This window comes from Fringilla coelebs, assembly GCF_963513975.1.
Source record: "Fringilla coelebs genome assembly, chromosome: 1".
NCBI lineage: Eukaryota > Metazoa > Chordata > Aves > Passeriformes > Fringillidae > Fringilla > Fringilla coelebs.
Genome location: NC_140028.1, coordinates 26,118,555 through 26,146,310, shown reverse-complemented (window position 1 = coordinate 26,146,310; position 27,756 = coordinate 26,118,555). Strand labels below are relative to the sequence as shown.

The 27,756-nt window shown below is 38.9% G+C and overlaps 1 protein-coding gene across 1 annotated transcript in view; it reads left to right on the top strand.

Annotated features, from left to right (window-relative positions):
* NECAB1 (N-terminal EF-hand calcium binding protein 1) overlaps positions 1-24,771 on the top strand; it is a gene marked incomplete at its 3' end in the record, with an annotated part of 51,864 nt that extends 27,093 nt beyond the window's left edge. Inside the window, exons 6-13 of the mRNA XM_084216704.1 lie at positions 9,467-9,603; positions 10,830-10,942; positions 13,290-13,366; positions 17,107-17,160; positions 18,594-18,706; positions 20,712-20,789; positions 21,792-21,883; positions 24,743-24,771. Of these exons, the coding sequence (XP_084072830.1) occupies positions 9,467-9,603; positions 10,830-10,942; positions 13,290-13,366; positions 17,107-17,160; positions 18,594-18,706; positions 20,712-20,789; positions 21,792-21,883; positions 24,743-24,771 (693 nt within the window). The remainder of the gene's footprint in view (positions 1-9,466; positions 9,604-10,829; positions 10,943-13,289; positions 13,367-17,106; positions 17,161-18,593; positions 18,707-20,711; positions 20,790-21,791; positions 21,884-24,742) is intronic.
* Between the last annotated feature and the right edge of the window lie 2,985 nt (positions 24,772-27,756).

The window sequence follows — 27,756 nt, the reverse complement described above, 5'->3', positions numbered from 1 at the left end:
TTTCTGGTAGTTTTCTTATCTGAATTTACTAATTCATATTTAAGTTCTTCCAAATATACATGTTTGTTGTCACTGTAGGACACGAAAGAACACACACACACACCGCTCTCAGGGTGAAGGAGAAAAGAGGTAGTTTATTTTCTGACTCTAACATTTATAGTTTTACAAAGGTGACAGTGGATTGGAGGGTGACAGTGACACCTCTCCACAGACACTGGTTTAACTAACAGTCTATCAACTCTCTTCTTCTATAGAGGAATGCAAAAACAATGAGTTGTTTACAGAAAGTGTGTGAGAAAGTTCCCCACAAGAATGTCAACATCAGAAGGCTTAGAGAGTCTCAAAAACCAAAGTAACAGTTTGTAGCAAAATCCAGTGAGAAAATGCTCATCAAAATGGTTGCATACAAAATTTTTAAAGTCCTGTCTGCAAACTATTAGAGTTATATAGCCAAATTTGTCATTGTGAATGGTCTTTGCATTGTTCCATGAAGAGGGTTCTATGCCCCCTGCCAAAATTGGGTAAGTACCAACACCAACATTTGGAAACAGACCAAATTTGAAAAAATAACCTGGGTGGGTTGAAGGAAACCTCCTGGCCAAGAGCAAGGTTTCATTTCCATTTGAGGCCTTTTAAAGAAAAGCAGTGGTCACAGAGCCTGCCAAGAGGAGGTGTTAGGGCTGTTGCCCAGCCGCACAGCGAGGGGAGGAGATGATGTTTCTCAGGAGAGGAAGGCTGGTTTATCCCCCTGCACATCCGACCAGGGATGTGGTGGGGCTGCAGGACATGCCAGGCAGCCAATCCACCTGACACAATTCACTGTGGTTGTACCTGCTCCTGTGTTCACATCCCAGCTGACCAAAGTGCCTGGGTACATGGGGTGACTCCCTCCTCTTCCCTGGCTGAACAGTTCAATGTCCTGTGCAAGGTGGGACAGCCTGGAAAGGTGAGGGAAGTGAACCCAGACCCTCCAAACCCAGCCACAGATCCACACCAGGCTAGTCACCAAAACCAGAAATTTCAGCCAAAATTATTCAGTGAGATCCCCTGGGGTCAAAAAACCCTGTTTTTGTTTTTATTTTCAATCAGTGGGGAGATCAATGTGGAGAAAGCTGTGCTTTTTTAGTGACACTGTTATCTTTGGTATTTGGGTGTTTGCAGGAGTAAAGTACTCATACATTTTACATAACCTGCCAAAATCAAAACCCAAAAGTGTAGCTTATTTATTTAGAGCTTGAGCCAGGAAGCTGAATGCCTGTTCATTCATGCTGTGCATCTTCCACTCGTAGTGAACGGGCACTGACTCACTGAGTTGTTGAGCTGGATATTAAAAAGCAACAGATTGGTTCATTTTATCTATGCATAATTTTTTTTAAATAGCCATGTGTATAAAATACTGCTGCTGAAGGGCAGGATGTCATCTCATAGCAACTGGAAGTAAATAAAAGACAGCATTTAAGAATTACTTCAGAAGTTAATGACAAGGAAAAGTCCCAGCAGAGTAATGAGATTATAAAATATATGTACTGGCCTGACTAAAAATATGGATCAGAAAATCTGGAATATTAATAAGTGTTTCATTTGTCCACTTGAAGAACCCATCTAAAATAGAACCAAACCATAATTTCTTTGAATTTTATTTTCTTAAATGAGGATTCAATTCTAATGTGTTTTCTGTCTTTCGGGAATACTTCAGCTGACTGTTTGTTAGAGGCGGCAGAAATAGAGCAAGGCTGAAACTGGAAAAGCACTTTTAATTCCATTTACTAGAAACTCTGTGTGAACACAGTCAAACAAAAAAGGTGTCCTCAAATATTCTAAAATAGAGCTTTCTGCCAAGGATATGCTAAGACACAACATCTTTGTATGGAAATTAAATTTTCAATTCAAAGTTTGGATTGTTTTCAACAGGAACTCAGTTCTCAGGAAACAGATAGGTTATGTGACCTCATTGCCTGATAAATCATTGGAGTGCAAATATTAAAATTTCTCATTAAATAGTTCAAGTTTTACTTAAGTTTGTGGTCTAAAATCTGGACTTTAGCCATCTAAAATCAGAGCTGGATGTGCAGCAAAAGTTAATTAGCACATTGAGATAGATAATAAATTATGTTCATCACCAGTGACACACAAAATGTGAGGCAGCTCATAGCTCGAGCTGACTCCCTGCTAAAGCAAACGGGTGCTCAGAAATGGTTGGGGTGGTTTTAAATGGCCATTGACATGCATCCCAGGCAAGGCTTGGGTTTCCTGTCATATACAGCATAAAACTTTGTCACCAGTCTGCCACTGCAGCCACTGAGTCCCTTGAACAGGCACTGAGTAGTGGCAGCATTTATTACTATCTTCTAAGTGATGTGCTAGTTGGAAAATTCATGTACAGAAAAGAATTCTGGAACTGAAGACCTGCACTGAGGGACCCACCAGCACACAGTGTATCTACAGTGGCTGAGCCAGTTTCCAATGACCCAGACCAGCCTGATTTCTGTGTTCTTTATTGCCCTCTGTAGTCTGAAAGAGCTGTCAGCACAGCTTTTTTGAACTGAGTTTTCTCCAGCCTTCCAGCCCTCTGCTATCTGAAAGTGAAGCCATCATCACCTGTGGCAGAAAACATTCCAGTGTGTTAGCAGGTTCAAGAAGCTTTGACTTCCTTTCACTCTTCTGGGGCCAGATCCCTCCTGCCAAACCAAACTAAAATGTACCTGGGAAGCTCTCAGGAGTGTAGGGACTCTTTGTGCTCCATTGCCTGACAGGAAGGATGAAACTAAAAATGCAGAGTTAGATTTCTCCAGGAACATCTTTCAGCAGGAAAAAGACTGAGCTGCATTTGGAAGCAACATACTTCAATGCAAACCCCATCTAACCAGAAGATGACTTTCTGTTTCAGTACTGTTTCCTTGTGCTATATCCTTACAGCAGGAAGGAAAGGGATGACCTCTGAGTGCACACTACTCCAGTAAATACTGAGGTACAGCTCTTCTTTTGGGGACAAAAGCACAGCAGGCTGGCATGAGAAGGAATGGCAGACAACACAGGAAAAAAGGGATGGAACATTGCAATTTTTCCCTTTTTCAGACTGAAAAAGTCTGATTCTTTACTTTGGAGGGACTTTCTTCCCTCCTTTGCAGCTCTTTTATGAAAGACACCTAGTGATCTATCTGGGACCTGACTAGGTGAACTAGCAAAATGCATTGGAGCAGCAGTGATCAAAACTGATTTATTGAAGACTAGTTTTAATGCAGTGTTTACATACGCAAAACATAAACATTAATTTTAGGATGAAAACAAGACAATTCTTCAGTGGAGCTACAAAGTTCTCGAACAGCTTTCCAAGTCTTTTGGGGGAAAAAACCCTAACTGCTTTTTACATGTTGCTTGTAAAAACATAGAAAGGGGGAGTGTGTGGTGTGCAACAGCAAGGATTTAGTGATAAACACAGCATGTCTAATTATCTGCTTCTATCAAATCATTAATTTTTCTGCTTTGCTCAAAAAAACCCCAAAGCTAAGCAAAGTCAGTGCAGCCTTATCATTACTTGAAAATTTCTTGATTAGTCTAAAAATAGGAGCCAGTAATGTAAAAGAAAAGATTATAGGAGCTGAGAGAGTAACACAAGGCTTGAAATTTAGTTACTGATAGGCATTTATGGCAATTATGTAAATCACTGCAATCTTGAGGGTTGATACCCATTATAAACCAGAATGCCTAGATTTTTTTTACTTGCATATTTGACTAATAGTAACAGTAGCATTTATGTAAATTTTATCTCAAAACAAATTATCTGGGAAGAAAGTTAAATAAGCCTTTGTTGACAATGGTGTTCCACAACTAACATTATATTTGAGTAAAAATGCAGTTTTAAATCACCTTTTTGTTTTCACAAAAACTGTGTTAAATTGTCTGGCACCTTTTTTTCCATGAGGTTAGAATTTATTAACATTTTTCACAGAATATGGTCCTGTTCTCTTTGAAATTACACTTTTTACAAATGCACCTTTCACAGAATTAATGCAATGAATAGCTGCTGCACAAGAAAAACAGGTATTGCTCTGTATTAATTTTCATGCACTGACTTGGAAAACAGTTAATTTGTTCCTTTAGATTTATTGCTATTTTTTTATGTCAATCAAAAATCATGGCATCATTAAGGTTTAGAGTCATTCAAGTTGAAAAAAATCCTTAAATTCATCAAGTCAAACCATTAACCTCCTGACACTGCCAAATCCACCACTCAACCATGTCCCCAAGTGCCACATCTATGCATCTTTTAAATACCTCCAAGGAGGATGACTCCACCACTTCCCTGAGAAGCCTGTTCCAGTCAGTAACTGAATTGACTGTCTCTCAACTGAAGAGAGAAATGCTGGTGATAATGCTAAATAGACCACCAGTTCCACCCTGCTACAAGGCAGAGAGGACCCTGCAGATAAATGCTATTTTTATCTGGGAATGTTATTAAATTATGTTTTGGAATTTTTATTTTGTTTATTTTTAAGATTGTGACTATTAGTGCAAGTCAAATCAAACTAAGATAAATGCAAAATGCAAGCAATTAATTCTGAGGAGTCATGCAAGGATAGTCCAGACATTCATGCCTTTCCTTTTCGTCTTCTAGCTCCTTATGGGAGTAATGAAAACTCTTGGGAACTTCTTTGATCTTTTTTTGTGTCCTACTGGGTCAAAAAGATACAATGCTCAAATTTTTGCCAGCAGCAGAGAAGATGTGATTAGTCAAAAATAAAGATAAAACAAAACAAAAACCCCCTTAATTTAATATTCATACCTCTAAATAGAAATTATTTCACAGCAGAAAAATAAACATTTAATTAGCCATTCTCCTCTTGACACCTATCAAAACCACCAGAGGCTTTGATGTTTTATGTGTAGCAGTGCAACCTTCTCCCTGGAGCAAGGGTGTTACTCATTTCCCTGCTACCTGCTAATATCAAACACAGCCAAAACAGTTTCTTGTCTCTAAGCTATCTGATGCACCTAATAGCACTTAAATAGGAGTTACTTTTTATCTGTATACCCTATTATTGCAACAACAGGGCATTACTCCTTCAGTAATCCCAGCAGAGGAGAATGATAGACTGTTCTGAGAGATGGTGTTACAAATATGTGACAATCTTCTTTCTAATCAGCCATGGCTGCCTATTTTATTTCATTGCTGCTATGTCAGCACTGCAGATGGTTAGTAGGAATTGTCACTGTTCCAATTCTCTAGGTAGAATTTAAACACATAATTTATGCTAAATATATACTTGGACAAACTTGTAAAACTTGTGCCATATTCAAAGTTGAATCTAATAATTGGGCACATCCTGCCTTTGATCACTCTTACAGTGAGGATGCTGTAAAAGTTACATTTGTGTGACATCAATACATTGAGCATCTCTGAATACGGCTTCTAGTGAAATGAAGATTTTATTCTGATGCTGTTTTGATTTCTTCCTACAATCTGAAGAATTAGATCTTAGTGATTTCATTTTAGTGAAGTTATTCTGACTAATTTTATATCCTCAATTTAAAGTTGTAACCCAGGGCATTGTCCCTTTGATTTGGGATCTAAACATACCAGGGCAGGAGACTTTGCATGATAAAGGGAAATTTAAATAGATTATTTCTTACTGAGTTATACTCAGTGATAACTGCTTTTCAATTGACTTGAGGCTATTTTCTGTAAAGATAAGCATAAGCATATTTTTGTGAAATTATGTTTAATATGACATATAGATAGGAAACAGAAAATTGCTAAGTAATAAATCAGTAAGAAGTGTCCCTCTCCATCTCAAGGAGCTGCTCATCTGATAAATGGAGCAGCAGGGTCAAGGAGAGTGGGCTGAGGCTGGCACCAAAGACTGAGAAGAACAAGAGTTGCTGAACCTTGGTAACTTGAGATGGGGACTGCAGGAGGAGATTCCTAAACCCTGCTTCCTCTGCCTTTGTAAAAGGAGAACCTCTTCTGCACTTTCCAAGATAGCCTTTAGACACAGTTAAAGACCACAGTCACCTTTTCCACAGTGAAATCACTAATTATGTGCATTTTCAGTTTCATTAAACAAATCATTGCTGCTCGCAAAGGTCAGAGTTGCCTCTTGATGAGGAAAATGTGGAAAATTACCCTGATTCATTCACACTCAGTAAAACTAACAACGAGAACAATATGTTAACACAGACTTATTTCATCTGGACTGCCCAGACTGTGGTGCAGTGTCATGTGTGTGCTAATGAACAGTAGCTAACAGCTAATGAAAATCAAGAAATGGGCCATTTTTCTGCCTTATGTTCAGACACCATCCATGGGTCCCATGACTGATTGGTGGCACAAAGCACTGGCAGTACAAATCCTGGGCATGCCAGTTGAGCTGATTCTACCATAAGATAAACTTAATAAATTGATACAAAAATGTTGTACCAGTGTGCCTCTAGTAAAACACAAAATAAGGTACTTTCCAAAGGAAATAGAGAGGTGAAATGATACCAGAGCATGGCTACTAATTTCTCAGCGCTGAGAGCTGGGCTTGAGGTTTAAATCAAATTGTAATGGACAATCTTTTTCCTTCCATGACTTAAATTACAATTATTCAGATCATTTACATATCCTGAATACCTTCTTCTGTGGTCTTTGAAGAACTTTAGAAAGACAGGTAGTAGCTATTTTTCACTGGGCAGGAGTTGAAGCTGCCCAACATTGCTGTGAACTCAGAATTTCTACTCATAAATTCTTTGAAGAAAACAGTAAATAATTTGTAATGATTTGCTCAACTACATGCATTAAGAGAGTTAAGTAATTCCACATAGAATAGTTGTAAGCACTAATATTTGGGTAAAATATACATAAGGAAAGGGTCTTTGATAATTCTAGACTGCCAAAGATAATGTTAGCATCCTGCCTATCTTTCCCATCTTCAAAATTAGCTTTCTAAACCTGATAAGGTAAATCTAAGACATATCTAAAGATCACAAGGACCTTTTTCATAGGGAAGCCTTTAAATATAGACGTTATGGGACAGGAATATAAAGAAAAAAAGACTAAATCCCAGTGCAATGCACAAACTTGGAGAAGTTCTAATGAAAAAAATCTTATTAACTTTAAGATGCAGGAAAGCTTTTCTAGGTAATTTTTTTTTCAAGGAGTTAGAAAGCAGAAACCTCAGACAGCAGAAAGTATTACACAGCTGATGTTTATATGATCCCCATATCTGTGAGCCCACCTGAACAGTTTGCTAAATGAAACAATACATTTAGCTTGTAATTCAGCATGCCTGTATCAGACTTACCATGAGTATCATCAGAAAGCAATATCGAGATGTTTGCAACATTTACTTTCTGGATGCCAAGAAATTTAAAACACAATTCAAAAAAACTTACAAGAAATGGTCAGTTCTGGGATGATTTCTTCACTTATTTCCAAGAGCAATGGCAAAAGCTGAAAAACAAATGAAAGTACACCTTGGATTTCCACTGAAAGGTTTCAATTGTCTGTCCGTGCTGCACAGATTCACACGTGTTGTTCTAACATGCCAGAAAATCAAAATTTTTGGAAATGAAATGGTCTGTCAGGTTGACTGAAGTTTTAAATCAATTACAATGGAGACAGTTTAGAAGAAGAATAAAATAACAGCTTTCCTATTGCACAAAAAGATTAAGTAACCATAGAAAGGTTGCCATAAACATCATTATAAAGCAGTGTGAGTCCTTCAGATAGACAATCTCTCATGAGCATCTATTTTAAAATTGTATCAATGAAAAATTATTTGTTGGAAAGTGACTCACAGCTGATTAGTCTGAAGACAGAATAAGTAAAGGTAGAAGACCGTGAGGCTTCTGGCTAGGTAAGTAACTTCTGATGATTCATGGGTGGCTTAACACCTGAGATTTCTGTAGCAGAAGTCTTCCAACAAGAACTAACTTAATAACAGATATTGTGAAAATACTGCTCTCATTTGAGAGAAAAAAATGCTTTTTAAGCTATAATCTGACAATCTTCCATTTTACATTCAAATTTCTAAACATCTTCTATTTGTGTTCTGATTGCAAGCACATACACAGAAAAATTCTAAGAGAAGTCTAAAAATCAGAAAGGCATTTCAGCTGTAATTCACATTGGAAAGAACATGAAATACCTTAAGAATACCAAAAATACTCAAATGGGTTCTCAGATAGTGTAGGAGGCAACACCCTTGAAGTGACAGGTCTTCTTTAAAGCTTGGAGGTGGGGGACCAGCATCTCTCTTCAGATGTGGTGACTAAAGAAATCTCTCATTGCAGGCACCTCATGTTTTATTAAACTGTTTTGGATGGAATTGTGCCCAAAGGTTTTCAAAATCACTTGAGTGAAGAGCCAACAAATTCTTTCAGAGCTTAAGAGATGTAAATCTGTTTTCTCTCTCTGTTCCTCATGTGACCTCAGCACAGTAGGAAGAGACTCTAGGGTTCTGTTCTATCCTCCCTGTTACATTTATTAATGAGAAAAAAGAAAGAGGGTGTTTATATTATTGTAAAGGTGCCCCCCCTTACAATGCATTACCTACTTATTACTGCAGAACTGCCAAATCACAGAATCACATAATGGGCATGGTTGGAAGGGAGCACAGTGGGGTTTTGCAGATTTGGGCTTGCCAGAAACATCAAATTTGACCCCAGCCATGGAAATAAGATTTATTGGGCCAGGGAGACAACAGGCATAAAAATTGATTTCTGAAATTATCTGCACAATAAAAAAGCATAAATATTTTTTGATACATACAAGAAATTGGAAATGTCATTATTCAAAGAACCACTACAAATTCCTAAGTATAGGTGCAAACTTTTGTAACAACCAAACTCTAGTTTTAATTACATTTAGATGCATTTAATGAAATTGTGAAATATACAGATATATGGTTTCAAAAATAATTAAACAAATTAAAGGCACAAAAATCAGTCAAAGAGTGTTAAATTCAGAAGACAACCTCTCTCACACAGTCCTTCAGCCAACTGCTGGTGGGATTTTTCAGGGGAGTATCTTAAGCATGTGCTCTATTCAAAGACTATTCCCATATTTAATGTTTGAGACAGGCCAGTGGGCTTGAGAAACATCTTTTCACAAGAGTGGATCTGAATTAAAACTTTAAATTCAGTTCTGCAGCTGTCAGTCTTATTTTGGCTTTCCACACTTCAGAAGTAATGTGGTGCTGCCATCAGCTGGAGTTAAGGATGTAAAGAAAAGGGTGTTTTTGAGTAAAATCTGTGTTGTGTCACTGTGTACTTGAGCCTCTCAGTTTGAGTGGGAGTTGTGCCTACATCTGGAAATTCAGAGGGCTTTTTGTCCATCAGCAAAGGTTGCTTGTGTGGTTTACATGTATAAACATGGAAACATCCAACCTGCTTCCTTCCTGAACGAAGTCTGAACCTTGCCTCGTGTATTTCTAACTTAGTAAGCAAAGCTTGACCTTTTGGGTTTTTTTCATGTAATCCTTAGGACTATCAGGAGGCTTCCAGTTTGGAGCAGTTTGTGACTCGCTTTCTTTTGAAGGAGACACTGAGCCAGCTGCAGTCCCTGCAGAGCTCCCTGGAGTGTGCCATGGAAAGCACGGAGGAGCAGAGCCGGCAGGGGAGGTGAGCAAAGCCCTCTCAGCTGCAGGGAAGGGGGGAGGAGTGAGGTCAGGGTGAACCTCCACAACTGCTTCACATTTCACCCGGAAATCCGATACAGGGAGTAACAGGAGAAATAGGGACACACTTTTTATTCCCTATAGGAACCCACTAACTGGAATTTTCCTGAAACTGAATGCATCTGATCCTGTGCTGGGTTGCCTGTAGGGCAATCATTGTGGTACCTGCTAGGTTCTGCTACTTCTTTTTAAATCCCTGGACAGTTTATATCAAATGTAGAAACCAAACCACTGCAATATAAAGAGCTCTGGAATTACTAAGATGACTGACTGTTTTGTTTGTTTTTTCCAGCTTTAGAATTAATTTTTTTTTTCATGCGCAATGAAAAATGTTAAAAGAAAAAATAGCCAGGCTTTTGCTTGTCACAGCTTCTTCCTAGAATATATGGCTATATTCTTGGTTAACTTCTAGCTCTACAAACTCTCAATCACCTGGGTAGCCTTCATCCATCCAAGGGTTTTAGCTTGATCTTTGTGATGAGGGTTTGTAGAATCAAGGATCAAAATATTTTTGAATAGTTACTTGGTTGTATGGAATTTCTTCCTCAGTATGCTATTGTTAAAGACAACAGGGAAAGCAAAATACAAACCTTGTATTTTGTAAACAAAGAAGATCTAAAGACCTTTCTGTTAGAAATGCAATTTTTTTTTTCTGTTAGAAATGCAATTTTCTTGTTTGTTTTGTTGTTGGGTTTGAGATCCCCTGAAGTACAGGAGTAGTACCTGGTTTTGTGCCAGCATCTTGACTGTAGGAATCAATCAGGTTTTGAAAGTCTGAGGGTGCACCAAGCATGCACAGTGTCTGTCCACCTCTATTCATGCCCGTTCCTCTGCAGTGATGCTACAAAACTGTGAATGAAAAAACGGTGAATGATTACTTAGGTCAGGTCAGAACCACAGCATGCACAGATACTGACCTTGAGATTTGTCTCCCTCAAAGATTTAGGTAATATAGCTTAACCCTCTACTTTTTTTTTTTTTTAACTTCTTTAATGACCTAATCAAAATTAATGAGTTATAGTGAAAATCCAGAAAATAACTCAGTGCTCTCAACAGGTATTTGTTTTTATTTAATTCAAAAGGGAACATAAAAGCACATTTTTTGAGAACAGAGAGAGAAGAGCTCCCCCACATACTTTTTCTTAAGAAGTCTCCTGTGTTTCTGTGCAGAAAAGATCCAACAAAACCAGAAGTGCTCTCAGTTCAGTGGCCAGGAAAACGCTTAGCTCGAAGGCTTCAGAGGAACAACAGTCTGTCATCAAATAACCCTTATTCTAGCACAGGTATGGTATTTCACATTTTAAACATATAGACACATACACAGAAAAATACACACAAATCTTCCTCTCAAGAATTTAATTTAGACATGTAACTAAGATACTTCACTGTCAGAAGACAATTTCAATTTAATATAGAAGATATTAACTGAAAGCTGAAGAAAATTAATGCATATCCATAGATGTGAAATGATAAAAGATAAAAACTTAACTGTGGGCCAAACTGTGTGTTTTGGATTGATTCAACATTTTTTAGGTAATCTGTATTGCCTGCAGATATGAATGAAAAGGTGAAGGCTATAATTTATATACAACCAAGTTCTCTGCCATGACTCACATCTTAGCTGAGGGGAATGAATAATAAAGAGAAAGGGAAAATACAAAACCTGAAAGAAAAGACTATTTAATATAAGATAATGCAAAATAAAAATCTGCAGCAGATTTTTGCTTTGGAAAATGATGGAGTACTTTGGTAAATGGGATTCTTTGGAAGCAGTAACATTAAGCATGAGGTTGCAGTGAAGACATTTCCATGCTTAGTGGCATGTCCCAGAATCAAGGCATGAAGATGACTGAAACAACAAAACATGCAGTGGGTCTGGCTCACTTCTTGACCATGTGCTGACCTCTTCCTTTTACACCCTCTGCTGAGGACCTTTCTGTCACTCACATTCATGACTCACTCCCTGCCACCCACCAGATGATGCTGTTCTCTAAAGCAGTGATGCAGGATGATGTTTGGTCTCTTGTGAATTGGTGTTCCTAACAAGGAAGGTCACAGAGCCTTACAGCTGCGCTCCTAATTCAGAAGGAGCCCAAACAAATGCAAGCTCTACCAAATCCACTTACTGAAGAGCTAACATTTTCCTGCACAGCTCTACAAATAGCTGACAGCTGTCAGCTTTCCTGCACAAGGTTTGTGTTTGTCTTGGCCCTTGCTCTTCCTGCGTGCTGCCAGCTGCCCGCATGCACAGGAACACTGTGGTGTGTGTATGCACCCAAGGCTCAGGCCAACATTTCTCCAGCCTGTGTACCTGTTCAGGTAAAGCCACACCCTGCCTCCTCTACAGACCACAGCTGTGGTATGTTCTCAGCAGTAGGATTGCTTTTTTTGGTCAAAATATATGGAAGTGCCACAAGAACTATCAGCTGGGAAATGAGAAAGTTAATGAATGTGCATGACAAGATAACTTATTGAAAAATCTTCAATTTCTGATAAATAACCTTCCTCTTTCCTTAAAGCAATCATTTATGTACACATTTATATGGTGGGTGATGTCAGGAACTGCTTTAATAATATATTTAATATATTATATTTGCACATATTTGTTCCCTTGAGTATTGTCCTTTTCATTTGGCAGACAGTTTTCACGAGACTTTAGCAAAGCAAAACTTTGCAGAGACATTAGAGGGATTCACAGAATCACAGAATATCCTGAGTTGGAAGGGACTCATAAGGATCATCAAAGTCCAGCTCCAGGCCCTGTATACTGCCATCCCCAAGAATCACATCATGTGCCTAGAGCCTTGTTCAAATGCTTCTTGAACTCTTGGTGCTGTGACCACTTCCCTGGGGAGCCTGTTCCAGTGCCCAGCCACCCTCTGGGTGAAGAACCTTCTCCTGATATCCCACTTAATTCTCCCCTGACACAGCTGAATGCCATTCTCTTGGGTCCTGTCACTTGTCACTCTCACCAAAGAGAAGAGATGGGTACCCATCTCCCCTCTTCCCCTCCCAAGGGAGTTGCAGACTGCGATGAGGTCTCCCCTCAGTCTCCTCCAAACTGAACGAGCTCAGTGACCTCAGCTGCTCCTTGCATGGCTTCTCCTCAAGTTCCTTCACCACCTTCATAGCCCAGATGTTTGTGCCTGTCTAGAACAGTGTTGTCTAGCTCCAGCCTTGCTATATGACATGAGATTGGGTTGGATGGGGCACTGAGCAATCTGATCCAGTGGAAGGCTCCCTGCCCGTGGCAGGGGAGTTGAAATTTGACAATCTTTGTAGTCCCTTTCAACACAAACCACACTATGATCAAGTCACTACACAAGAGGAATATGCCTGCAGTGGAGATGGAGAACTCTCTTCTGTTACCAGCATGATTTCAAAAGCACTGGCATTAATCTATAATGTAGTTTTCATTCTGTCTTGGATATCTATTGTATCTTATAATTCATAGAGTCAAATCATGCTTTCCTTTAGTTTCACCTAAATGAACATTGAACTAGTTGCAGCACAATCTTTGAAAAGCCAAAAAATTTGCAGGGTATTTCTTTTATAAAATGCAGGAATACACTGTATCTACCAGCAACTTGGCAACATTTTATAAATGTTTATCTTTTATCTTTTTCAAAGGTTGGATTGAGGAAGACAGCCAATGGGTGATCCAGATAAACAGACTCCAGAAGCTAATTGATAGACTGGAAAAGAAGGTGTGCAGGCTTCTTCACCTGTTTCTTCTTTCATTTTCAGTAAATGAATCCTTAAACCACAAATGTTTACAGTGTCCCAGTTGCAACATTACCTAAGAGAGCTAACACTCATTAAATGCCTACATTTTTCTTCCACATTCCTCTTTCCTATTCATGGCATTGTTTTTCCATACTTCCCTTTCCCCCTCCCATCACCACAGATTGAACTTTTCATAAAGATGTGAAAAATTGTATTTTTCTATGACTGGAGGATGTTACTGTATTCAGTAGTGCTTCTTTGGGGGAGCATGCTATAACCTTCCCCTTTTAGGATCTGATATTTTCCTCTTCCTCTCTAAACTTTTCCATGAAAGCTTGACAGAAAGTTTTGTTTCCTCCTTTCCCATCAAAGAATACTCATTTATGAAGATTAAACCACTTTCCTTGTCAGTACAGTTCAACCAAAGTCTAAAGCATATTTTTTGGGAGCTGGCTGCAGCAGCCCCTAGAGCCCAGAAACCACCTGTGGTTTCCACACCAAAGCAGAGCCCTCCAGGAGTCTGACAAAATCACCCATCTGATCAACAGTGCCAGGGCTTCCCAGTGCTTGTAAAATCCTGAGCCACATCTGCCAGTACAGAAAATATCTATTCTTCATTATTACTCAAGACTTGATTGCTACTCTGGTGTTCAAAAGTTGTCTTAAAATCTGTGTGTGATGATTTCTTTTTTTTTTTTGGAGAAGAAAGAACAGCAGAGGAAAAAGTAAGGTTATAAATTCCCGAGTGGATCTGTGCATTAAATTTCCCTATTGAAGGACAGACAGACAATTTCAGATACGCACTAGGGGAGTGGCTGAATTCAGTGGATTTTGAGAGCCAGGGTGTTTCTTCCTCTGTGTCCACTAGAGGTGAGGTTTTGAGCTGTGCTCTCAGACCCAGGAGTAGCTCCAGTCCCAGTGCAGCTGATGCTGGTTCTCCCCACAGGTCAGTGCTCACCAGCAGTGAGACTGTATCTGCACTCCAAAGACATTGGCATGGATCTCTCCTCCAGCCCACACAGGCAGCACTCACACGGACATGAAACAGCCTGATCCTGTTCTTTCTTTCTAGAGGACTGGGATATTCCCCTGTGAATATTGTCATCTAGTATTTGTGGCTGGACCCACACCCCTTACCCAGGCACTGGCTCAGACCTTGGGTCAAGGCAGAAAAATGTCTCCTGTTACTCAACCACTAATCCAACCTGAGTTCAGTAGCAAGTTACACACAGAAAATAGTTAAGTAAAGGATTTAACAAAAAAACCCAATAAATGGTAGTGATTTGGCACAGGCCTCATCAAGGGAAACATACTGACCTTTCTTTGCCATTCCTCTCCCCCAAATGAAAAAAATGCCCCTAGTTACCTTTCCCCTTTGGCCTTTGTTTGGTATTTCTGTTATCTCAGCCTAATTACTGATTAGCTGCATGTAGCCACCCCCAACACTGCTGGCCTTGCTCCAAAAGGAGTCCAGCATTCCCTTTGGTTATCCCTGCAGTCTGACAGTCTCTCGCATCACTTCTCCTTAACCAGCTGTGAAATGTGGCCATTCCTTGTGGCACTGTCCATGGCTTCTGTCATCTTCTCACTCTGCTCCTTGCCATGCTCTGCAGCTCCTCGTGTGTGCTCAGTGCAGGAAGCTCTGGCCAGGGAATACCCGTGAGCCTCTGTCCAACCGCTTCCTCCCAGAGGTCATTTTCTGCATCTTAGACAGTCAATTACACAGCAGTTGCCACATTAATGACATATAAGTAGCAACTTGATCTTTTTCTGAATAGATATAAATTGGATTTTGAAATGTCAAAGTCCACCATGAAAGGTAAGTCTGGCCTCACTCCCCACTCAGCTTTGGAATCAGCAGCTCACTGCCCTGCCACAATTGCCACCTGACGTGGACTGATGCAAAAAAAAAAAAAAAAAACATTTAAAAGAATGTTACTTTAAAAAGAAAAAACCCTGGCATTCAGCAGTAATGCAGTGCAAATGTTACAGAAAGCAGCCAAACATTTTGTGGTAAATAAATTTATAACAAGGACATTATAACATGATCAAGTTTCCTACAGACAAATGACAGAGAACTTGAGTCTGAAAAGGAGCTCTGTGCCAAAGGGAAGCAGTGACAGGACATAGACATTGCATAATTACCTCCTTGTCAATATAAAACTTGATTACTAAAACATAGCAATTACATAAATCTCATTTTTCCAGTAGACAACCTATCTATATTCACCTTTGCCTAACTTTGCATCTACTTGGATAAGTATCTCACAGCCACGTCTGACTGTGAGAGGCATTAAGTACCAGCTGCCTGTCAGACTAAAACCCTCTTATTGACTTTGCCCTGAAAAAGATAAGAAAGGATTGCACAATCATGCTAAAAGGCAATTTCAGAAGCCACCACTTGTCAGCTGAGGTGACGTAGAATTGTAAAGGCATTTTAAAGCCTCTGAGCTGCATTCGTTTTTATTTCCAGGCTTTATTTACATATACTGGCAAAGAAAACAATAATTTTCTTGCTACATTTAGAGAAACTTTGCAGTACTTCTTTGAGTCATTCCTTTCCTCTCTTTTCCCACGTTTTCTGACAAAAAATGGCAGTGAAAGTGACCTTTCACATCAGGAATACACATTTTTTCCTCAGTTTTTTATCCGAAGTGTCTGCTCTGACAATAAAGCCGGCTGTCTTTCCCTTCCCACACACATTTCATGACTTCAGCTACACAGCAGCTTCTGAATACTTGACTCTTGCCTTGCTCTGCCACCTGCTGCTGGTGAAGGTCCTCTGCTCATTTGAATTCTACCTGCACATCTCTTGCTGGCTTTTCAGAGAGTACAGCATCTGTGCTGGCAGAACAGCTGCTACCTGAGTTAATCAATCCTCAGCCAGGCTGGGAGTGGAAGAAGATTTTTCTCTTTGTTGCACAAGAACTGTGTTCAGTGAGACGTGAAGCACCACTAACAGAGTGTATTTTGCTCCAGCTGCTTATTGCAAATCAATCTGCTTTTTTTTCTCAGGCACATGGATATTTTTCAGAATATCATAATGGCAATGGGTTAGGAGGTACTGCCCATGACAAGTGAAGAATGACTTTTTTGTGTGCTGCTGTTTGGTGTTTGTGTGAATCACTGATTCCTGAAGTGCACATCCAGTTTGGGTACCAGGTGTGCTCACAGACACGTCTCTTTGCTGCTGCCCAGCCCATTCTCACAGCAAGGGCTGAAGACAGGTTCAGAGACCTGACTTGGACCATCATGCACATCTCTTTCAATGCTAGAAAACAGCCCCTTGCAACCACAGACTCCCTGCAGGGAAGTTTCTTCTGTGTAAAGTCTTATGATTGCACAACAGTAGCTGATAGTTCATTTCAAATTGCCATTCTTGCTCATCTCCACAGTCCATGTGACAGTTTGAGAGGATGTCTGTCTTTTCCCAATTAAGTCCAACATACACTTGGGAACAAGCAGATTGGTTAAAAAGAAAATTCACCTGCTAAACACTATAAATAAAACTACAAGATAGCCTGGCCTGGAATTAACCACTGAGGCATGCAAGATCTTGTAAAACCTGTGTTTGACTTAGAACTAATAAAGAAGGGATTTAACTTCTTGAGGTGGAACAGAATCTAGTTATTGGAATAGTTTGTAAAAAAATGTAAGAGCAGAATACATGTGTATTATTGACTCTTCTTACAATTTCTTTTTGTTTTCAATTGCCTCAAAGGACCTAAAGCTTGGACCACTTGAAGAGGAAGTTTTGGAAGAAAATGCAAGATCTGTAAGTACTGTTCAAGATAATGATTCTGACATTTTATTTTAAATACCAGGCATTGAGACCCCACCTGGTCTCTTTTATTAAAAAATAATTTAAAAAAATCTTTATCCTCACTTTTTCCAGTGATAATAATCCATTTTAGTTAGGAGAATGCTCTGTGCAAAAGGCAACAGAACAAAATTTAGAATATGTGGGCAAAACTTTTGTATTAACTTTTTACATTGTTTTTAAAGGATAGAGTGAGCCAAAACCTTAAAACACATAAGGAGAGAAATTATTAAGAGCTATCAAATTTGGCAGCAATATTTATGGGGTGGAAGCTTCTCTGCTCCAGATGCTGCATGCATGCTTTAGCCATTGTTGTACAGCCTCCCTCCCTCCCAAAACTGCTATAGGAAATCTTATGAGGTAAAATGGAAGAGTATCTCATGCTCATTACAATCTACAAAACCAAAATTGTGACCAGAAATAAACTTACTGTTAAACAAGTTTATGTCCCAATATTGATATACTAGCATTCCTAAATTCATAAACTTAACATTCATTCATTTGAACCTAAGAAAATGCAAATCAAATACACATTAAAAAATTATTTAATCACAGGAGTTGCATTCGATTTTTTTAAAATGAGATTATGCAGTATTGCTACACAGACTGCTTATAATCCATGATATAACAGTATTCATAATCAAGGCAGAAACAAGTCAAAAACCTGCACGAGAAATTAAGTTGTACTCATTAAGAAGCACATAGTGTTGCTTTAAATGTTCCATTAGTAAAGTTGACATGCTTCAATAAATTAATCAATAAATAAACAACTTGAAAGAGCTAAATGGTAATTATTTTAATTCAGGATAGATAGGTCTTCTGCTCTGCTGACTGTTTCCATAGTCCTGTTTATAAAGACTGTTCATTTTCCTGCAGAGTTACTGAGGGAAGACTCCCTCTATTCATCACCTAATGTGGGCTATCTTAGGCATCTCTGTCAGGTGAGGGGCAGGGCTCTAAAAGGTAAAAACTATGAAAGCACCTTAACAAAAGCACCAATGCATCCAGTGCAGGTTGTGGGGATATTCTCTTATCCCAAACCTCACACCTGCTGGCATACAGATTCATTTCAAGGAAATACATTGACTTTATTACTGAACATCTCAAAGACCAGCCTTTGCTTTGCCCTCTTCTGAAAAGACTCTCTCCTCCAGAGTTAGGACAATGGTCTGAAGTGGACACTCCTGCCCAAACATAAAATCCATGCTTGAGCATTTCTACTTCTCCACTCCAGATCACTAAAACAGGGACTGCAAACTTCAAGGGAACTTTTGTGGGTTTTCTTCTATGGTTGTGGTTTTATTGTTTCATGATAGACTTTTCTGAGTTTAAAGTACAAGGAATTCAGAGGAAGCTGTGGCAGTAATATTGTCATGGTTTTGTATCAGCACATAATGATCGTTCAGCACCAAATGTCTGTGAAAGAAGAAAAAGTGGAGGAATTTCGTCTTGCTCTGAAGCAGTACCTGGAATCTGCTTCTGCTCAAGGTGGCTGCTTGCAGTAAGTACAGGGTTATTGTCCTTGGGCTGAAGGAAGAAATGTAGTCTTTTTTCTTTAATAATTTGAATTATTTCTGAAGAGAGAACCTAAGACACCCTTCTTAGTGGGCTATGGTGCGTGTGTAGGATAGCTTTTTAAAAACATCTAGAACTAGAAAGAGATGTCAGAATGTGCAGACTTTAGGTACTATCACAAAATGACTGTACATCCCAAAGATGCTAAGCAATCTTTTCAGGCTTGTTAGCTCTGAAGGTCATCAATTCATGACTTCTGGAAGCTCCTAGGCTGACATTCTTTATTGGAAAAATCATTTGCCATCCTTCATTTATGCTCACCTGGAAAAGGAGCAACTTATCGACTTGCTCAACAGTTCTCTGCTTGGAAGTATTCAGAATCTTCCCTTTAGGCTGTCATTGTAAAATTTTAATTCATAATAAAAAATTGGAAAAATTGAAAAGCAAAATTTTCAATGAAACTGTGTTTCTGCTTTGCTCCTTTTAGAATTAATAAAACATTAGAGCTGGGTTAAGAATAAATTTTAGTGGCTTACCACTGTACTTAATTTTGGATTTTAACATAGTGGAGAGATCTACTAGCATACATACTACAGACCATTATGAAAAAGGTATTTTTGCAATGTGTACATGGCACAGAATTTTCCCATCTAGTCAAGAGCTTCAAAGACTGTCTCTCACATCCCTGATTTATGAGTCTTGTTGCTATGAGATTATCACAATTAGGATTTTATCAGCAGTGTTCACATAGACCAGAAAAATTAGGCCAGAAGAAGAGGGATCTTTCTTCAGTGGTTCACTTGTAAAGGCAGACTGATGAAGAAAATAAAATTCTCTTGTTGGCTAAGAGATGGAGAAATACCCCAATAAGAAGTCCTCCCAGCCTCCTCCCAGAAATGAACATCCAGCAAAACACTCCAGTTACTGCAGATTTGTTGAGGAAGAGAGATGACAGGACTTCAGAATGCAGCTTAGCAAATGGTGGCAGAAAGTTCCTTTCTTTCCCAAGTTTACAGGCATTTGGTAAGTCTGTAATGCCACCTAATGGATGGGTTTTGCTGGAGCTATAATTGACAGTGACTTGTTTTTTCGACCAGCTTTTGCTATTTTGGCCATTTTACCATTCACTTTCACATACAGCAAGAGAAAACCAATAAATCACAAAACATTGCTGTCTACATTATGAAGCATAAGCTGAGACCAGTTTTCAAGCACACCATTAGTGAGGTCAGCAACCTCACACTTGGGCACATGGAAAAATCTGTATATATATTTTCTGTGCTATTTACCTAAACACCAATTTGAGTACCCAAATGAATAACTACCCTACACACTATAAAGCTTTTAAGCTGAGGACAATAAGCAAGATGATTCTGTGTAGAGGATCAACAAATATCCTGTGGGTCATTTTTCACTCCTGAGAAACTGTTACTTGAATAACTTAAGAACAAGCAACTAGTACACAACATATTATTTTAAAAGTGTATCTGCAGCAGATGTCAGCCTATATGGCTTTTTGCTCCATAATATGTACAATATTTCATTTACTCCATTTGCTTTCAAAGCACCTAAATACTATGACATTTGGATGCATCTCTCATACAAAAGGATAATTTCTACTTGTTAGATGAACTTCCCTGGACAGCTGTTTGATTAATTTTCTGTTTAGTATTTGTTTAGATAAATTACACTATTGGAGCAATATGAAAAATTATTTTCATAAAAATATTACATAATAAAAATAAATATACAAGGGTTTTTATTTTTAAAAGCTCAGATAATTTGCAGTATGTGATCACTATGATCAATCATTTGTTAAGTTTATTAATTGGGTTGGTATTGGGTTTGATATTCTTGTTTTGTTCTGTGGGGTATTTTTCAAAAATCACTGCATTTGTTCCTACTGGTAAGCAGTTAGGAATAAAATGTGTATGTCCAATAATTTTGTTTTGTTTCAGTAAATTAGTTCTATTCTATTGTGAAATTTTTAGTGTTTCCATACAGAAGTTTCCAAGTAATTTCCACTTCATTGTTTATGAGTTCTGGGAAAACAGCAATGCCTGGAATAAGTAAGTATCAGGACTTTGGTGGCTGCTTTCTTTTTATTTTTTTTTTTTTTGGTAATACATAAGTTTTGAAGGTTAGAAATCAATTGCGTGGAAAGACTGAGTACAAATTACTTTAAATAATGCTGATTGATCTTTTGCTAAATATATCACAATTAACACTTCAGAACAATACTTTAGTTGCTAAAGACTTGAATATACTGAAACATAAATAAAAATGCCAGAAAGACAACAGTGATTATTCAAAGCAGAAAGAGTCTGAAAGTGAGTACATAAAGATGTAGCATTAGGGAGATGTTAGTTCATCAGAGACAGCAAACCAGGAAGACAGCAATAGCACCACGTTCACGATAAGGGAGAAGAAATAAAAAGACATAATTGTTGAAAGAGATGTGCCAGCCCACAGCACACATCAGTAGTTATGGGGAGCTCTCCCAAAACTTCCACATCACAGGAACCCATCCAACAGACTCCCAGAGTGTCTCTTTTGGGCCCAAAATAGAAATTATTAAATTTCCTACCAGCTGAATTCTAGCCTCCGGCAGGCAGATGACTAAGGCATTGAGCAGAGACAAGAGGACTGTCCTTACCTACATTTAGTTACAGCACTCAAATACACCGACCCTATGATCCTAAATCTGTAGAGAGAACCTGTTCTTAGGGAGATGGAGAGGTCAGCTTTGTTGCTTTCCTTTCAAACAAAACCCCAGTTTTCCTGGGTTTCCTGTCACACTGATCAGGAACAGTGGTAACACATGTCAACACTGTACTGGGTCACAGCCAAGAGATGAGCATCAGACTGACAGCGAGCTGCACAGCAGAAAACCTGGGTTTAATATATTGTGCAGGCACTTCATATCTTATCTGGGCTCCTCTCCCACTATCACTTAAGTTTTTAAGCACAGAATCTCTGTACAGCATTAATTGTGAAATTTCTTATGCTCATTAAAAAAATTGAGCCCCTTTAAAAAACCTGTTACATTTTTACTTTTTACAATTATTTAGCCACCTTCAAATGAACTACAGCAAGGCATTCCAGAGAAGTAATGTGGATTTCTTGGAAACTCCAGAGCTCATCACAACAATGCTAGTCCCTGGTAAATATCAGCTTTTCACTTTTTTTTTATTATATGTGAATGGTTCTATTAGCGTGTTCCATATGCAAGACCACTGCATAATATCACACTTATTCAGATCTCCTTTGGTAAAGTATAGAGGAGAAAAGGACCCCAAATGTTTCTATTTTAACCACATAAATATAAAATGCATCAGCAAGGAGATGCTTTATTTTGCATAGTGTGAAGGTACACCAACATCCACTATTTAAGAAAATATCCAGAATAAACAATACTATTTGTGAATGGTAAAATAGACCCTATTTAAGATTTTCAAGGAAAAAATGAAGTCCTATTAAGACTTCAATTTATTCCTTCTAACATTGACTGAAGGGAGGCTTAATTACCAAGAATTGATATTTACTAACCAACTTGTTCCACACACTTCCTGCGATGTTAAAATAAAAAAGCAAGGTGGTGAAGATTCCAAATTTTTGTTCTTAATACAAGCCAATGAGCATGTAACATCTTTCTCCTAGAAATAAGAGTTAAAACACACAGTGCAGGTGCAGGATGAAGCAAAGAAAGCATCAATCCCATATATACAGAGAGAGGATAGTAATTTTTTTTTTTTTTATTTTAGGAAACACAAATCTATGACAATGAAGCCCTAATTTCCTATGTGTCTGAGTACAGACTAAATTTAAAGTAATAAAACCCCACTTAGTAGAAAAATAAATGTAGTCCTATACCTGGGGATTGTCCTTAAACCAGCCAAGACATCTTCAGACCTCATGAGCCTGATGTGGACACAAAATTACATGCCAGGAATTCCTGCAAAATCAGGAAGTTGAAATTAATGAACCAAGTATCTCTGTAAATCTTGTATCTTACTGAGATATTGCTGGATTTAAGACAAACTTGATTGTAGGAAATAGTGAAGCCTTTTTTCCAAAATCCTTTGTGTCCAAGAGACCGCACATGATCCAGCAGTGTTCCAGGCTGGTTTATTCATGTGTAAAGTACAATTAACATAAAATAAAATGTAAACATAATTTTTAAGTGCCTAAATATGGAAGTGTCTGAAATTGGATTCCAAGTACTCATTAAATACCCTGCCTGCTAAGAAGGATTTCAGTCTGCAGCACTCTGTCCTGGCAGACAGTTACCATAGAAACAGCATTTCTCACTCTGCACTCCTTGCTGGGCTTGGGGGGTGGGTGGGGGGGCAATGGGAATTAATGCATTCACAGTTATTTGTACAATATTATACATTACCTGTAATTTAGAAATATGTGCAATTATTTGAACTCTGTTCCATGGAAAGAGCTTCCCACAGCTGATCTATACATATCATATTTGTGTTTGAAAGACAGAAAATTATCTTGAAGTAAAAAATGATGGCTGCAATCCCACCAGTACACTTTACAAAAGAATTTTAGACACCATAAAGTAATATCACTGAAAAATTAGAAGGAAAAAAAAACCTAAACCTGTCTGCAGTTAGAACACAGATAGGCTCTATTCTAAAAACAAATTTACCCTAGCTGAGAAACTTCCAAACGTTTTTTACACATCTGGGTAGATAAGAACTGAATCAATTGCAAATTGTAACCTGAATCTGATTAATTCAAAGTTTACAACCTGTAAGTCTTTACAAATTAACTAAAATTAGTAAGGATGCACTGATGCGGCAGTGATTCAGGAAGACAAGTTTTCAGTAGTGTTTGATCCAGTATTATCCCAAAAAAAATTAATTTACCATCAGTTAAGAGAAACCACAAGCTATTATAGCCACTCATACACCTGTTAACTCACCCAGTTGGTTCAGCCAATCTACCAGGGTGACATGAATCATCCAGTTCACATTCAGTGAATGTCTCATTTTTATACAAGATCTGGACTTGAGGACCCTAGAGAACCTTTGGGCAAAGAAAACAAGATAAGGGCAAAACACTGAACACTTATAACACTATAACCCATGAAATAAATAGCTAAATTGGCATTTTTGGGGGCTGAAACCTCCACTGATGTTTCAAAGACTATTAGGTCCATAGTCTGAATTCAGGTAGGATTCTTGAGTATTTTCCCATCATGTTTCTTCATTAATAATAATTTTCATTAAAATAGCATTAATGGAAGCATTTATGGATACATATATAAGAAATAGGTTCTGCTAATGAATTTGTGTAGTGTGACACCTACGTAGCCTAGAACACCCCTTTCCTAAGGGCACTTGGTATCTCAGATAGTCCCAATTCCTTTCCTTCCCATCTCTCTCCATAAATCTTGTGGTTCCTTTCTGCATAAGGTTCCATTTCAAAAGGCCAAAGGCTAGAGATTGTGGGGAAGAAATACAAATTGGTTTCACCCCAGTACTGCCTACAATCTGGTGATTACAGAACCTTTTATGGGAATGACATTTTGAAAGTCCATCAGTTCTCTTACTTTTGAGGACAAAAAAGTTATTAATTCCTAGAGTTGTATAAAAAACCCATCAGATTTGAATAATGTCACCAGGAAAGCAAGTCATTAAAGCTAACACAGCCACCCAGGAAACACGGTGCTTGGGTTAAAAACTGACACACACAGCGGCACAGGACTGAGGATTTATTTGGTTTGCTCTCAGGGCGCTTCATTCTATGCAGCTGCACCTATGGCACATTAATGTTTCTTTGGATGCTATCAAAAAGAGATATAATTATTGTGATAAATCCACCTTCCCACCACTTACACTCAGCTCTTCCAGTATTTTGAGTATTTTTTCTCACCAGTATTAGCTGCATATATAAAGAAACATTTAATTATATACGTTATAGGTATTTTATTTAGAATTTTTACCAGGGGTCAAAAAAGAAATGAAATTTATGCTAAAAATAAATTAACTCTGCTCTCTTTCAGCATCGTGGTGGGTCCTCAATAACAACTAGAAGCTGTGGTTCCAAGTAATGTTAATGTTGTATTGTCTTTCATTACACTAACATTCATATTGCAGTGTACAGGTGACATTATGATAACATTTGTTATTATGGATGGGATCTTTTCCACTTTATCCATTCTAAAATCTGGAAAATTGTGCATTTATTACCTTGTCTTCTTGTGACTAGTTCAGTGAAATGATGAATTCTAAAAACTGAAATAAGACAACTACGATAAACTGTTTATTTCTGTGACAGTCCACATTGTCACAGAAAAGTATGTCTTGAATGCATGATTAAATATTTGTGAAAAGTTTTATTACTGCATTAATAAACAGCCATTACTTACTGCTGCTGTAGTCTCCTTTAAAAAAAGAAAGACATATGAACCTGAACACACATTTTCATACATGTCTGCAGAGAAGCTGTAAGTCATTAATTAAAAGAATAAACATAGGGAAAACTTTTTGTGTTAATACAGAACTTCCCCCACGGTATTTTCTGCTCAACACAAGACAAGGCAGCACTATCTTCTCTTAACAGACTCTTAGCCCTTACCCTCCCAAGAGGAAACATATCTGCCTATCTCTTGTCACTACAGATCCTCAGACTGAACACTGCACAACCTTTTGTCCTGACCACTCAGAAAATATTTTCTTTAGATCTTTGGCAGGTCACTGCAAAATCATTACAGAAACTGCAGTTACAACATAAATAGCCATAAACCTTGAACTTGTTTGGAGGCTGGTTCTAGCAGGGGGCAAGGCTACTGTATACCCTTGGCCAATGAACAGCACCATCTCCATGGGGAAGATCACCCACTTCAACCAGGGTGCAGCTTTGGCAGGGATGCACATGGAGCATTGAGGAGGAAGTGGACACCCACCAGGCCAGCCAGGTCAGCTCAATCAGCCTGGTCATCAGTGGGTGACAGGGGCTGCAGCCAGACTGCCCTCACATCCAGGGGTCTGGGGGTCCTGGTTGATTGAGTATGAGCCAGCCGTGCCTGGCAGCCAGGAGGGCCAACCCTGTCCTGGGGGGCATCAGGCACAGCATCACCAGCTGGGCAAGGGAGGGGATTGTCCTGCTCTGCTCTGCCTGGGGCAGCCTCACCTCGAGTGCTGGGGGCAGTTTTGGGCACAACTATAAAAGAGGCATAAAGGTATTTAAGAGTATCCAAAGGAGGGCCATGAGGATCATGAAGGGCCTACAGGCCTAGCCACACAAGGAGTGGCTGGGGTCACTTGGTTGGTTCAGCCCAGAGGAGACTGAGGGGAGACCTCATTGCAGTCTGCGACTTCCTCAGGAGGAGAAGATGAGAAGCAGGCACTGATCCCTTGTCTCTGGTGACCTGTGACAGGACCCAAGGAAATGGCATCAAGTTGTATGAGGGGACACTGAGGTTAGGCATTAAGAAAAGGTTCTTTATCCAGAGGGTGGAGGAACAGTGGAACAGGGCAGTGGTCACAGCACCAAGCCTGACAGAGTTCAAGCAGCATTTGGACAATGCTCACAGGCACATGGAGTGTCCAGGGCCAGGAGCTGGACCTCAATGATCCTTGTGGGTCCCTTCTAGCTAAGGACATTCTGTGATGCTCTAAGACCTGGAAGTAGAATACATGACTCCCTAGCAAGTCATGGTGTTGTCGCCTGCATCTGAGGTGTGCCCTTCAGCACAAGAATAGGCAAACCACCACTGTAATCTCACACCTCCACAGCAGGTTGACAAGCTCTGCATGCTATATGACCACTCTCTTCACCCATTTAGCAGTCTAAGGTTACAAACAGTACCCAAAAAGAAACTTAAAAGCCATGTTCAATAAAACACCATCTTGTTTTGTTTTATTTCTTCTCAACAAAAAAAGTTACCATATATAATTGAAAAGGGGGAATTCCAACTACAAACAAGCAGTCTTCATTGCAGTAAGGTCCTGTAGTCCAGAAATCCCAACAAGGTCTGAGTTCAAGATTAAGAAAGGGATCACAATGAGGTCCCTGCATGCAACCAAGGCAATTTGGTTCTTATTTTATCTGTAGTTTTGAGGCGAGTTATTTGCCTAAACAAAGGCATCTAGTGCACCTGAGTTACTGTAGAGGACACCAACTGGTCTCCAGCTCCCAGCTGAGGATGACACGTCACCTGTAGTTTGTCTGTCATTCATGCCAGGCCCATGCAGCATGTGGGCTGGAATTCCAGGTAAGTCTCAGATGACACCAGATGCCTACCTTTAGCAACTGAACCAAGCCCTTTGCCAATAAAGTTCATGAGGCCTGGGTTCTCCACACAAATATGGATGTCAGAGAGGGATACCTGCACATCTGAAGTTATGTGCCCACGTTACAGACAAATTTCACCTTTATCTCTCTCACTGTAACTCAGTGAAAGTGAATGCTTCAACACCAAAGTCCAAGGCTTTCCTCTATTGACATGATCCAGCTACCAATCTGTCCATTTGTAAAAGGGCACTGAAATTACCCTCACAAATTACATAAGTTTAAAGGTTTCTTGTCTTCATCGAAGCAAATATCTATTCATACTCCTGAACAACTGGCTGCTGTTTTTCCTATGCCAAGATGTTAGGCTAATGTATAGCATGGGAATTTTTGTCACTACTGACTTACCAACAAAGGAAATAGTGACATGTGACACAGAATCAGGGAATATCCTTAAATGAAAAATGACATACTACACTAAGGTTTGTAAAATTTTTCATTTTCACTGGAAAAAATGTATTAAAATCATTCTTACAATAACCTGCTTTAGAACTTCATGTCAATTAGGTGCTGGAAGGGTAAAAAAAGTTGTAGGAAGTCATATGTCCTTACAACTATAGAAACTCACCTTTGTATTTATACTAGTAAACAAACACTTTGATGAATCATACACAAGAAGAAGTTTGAGAAGTTTCACTTAGGAGTTTTGAGAGCTACACAAAGAAACTGTCTTTGACACATATTGGGAAAAAAGATCCATATGATTCACTCTAAGAAAATCTC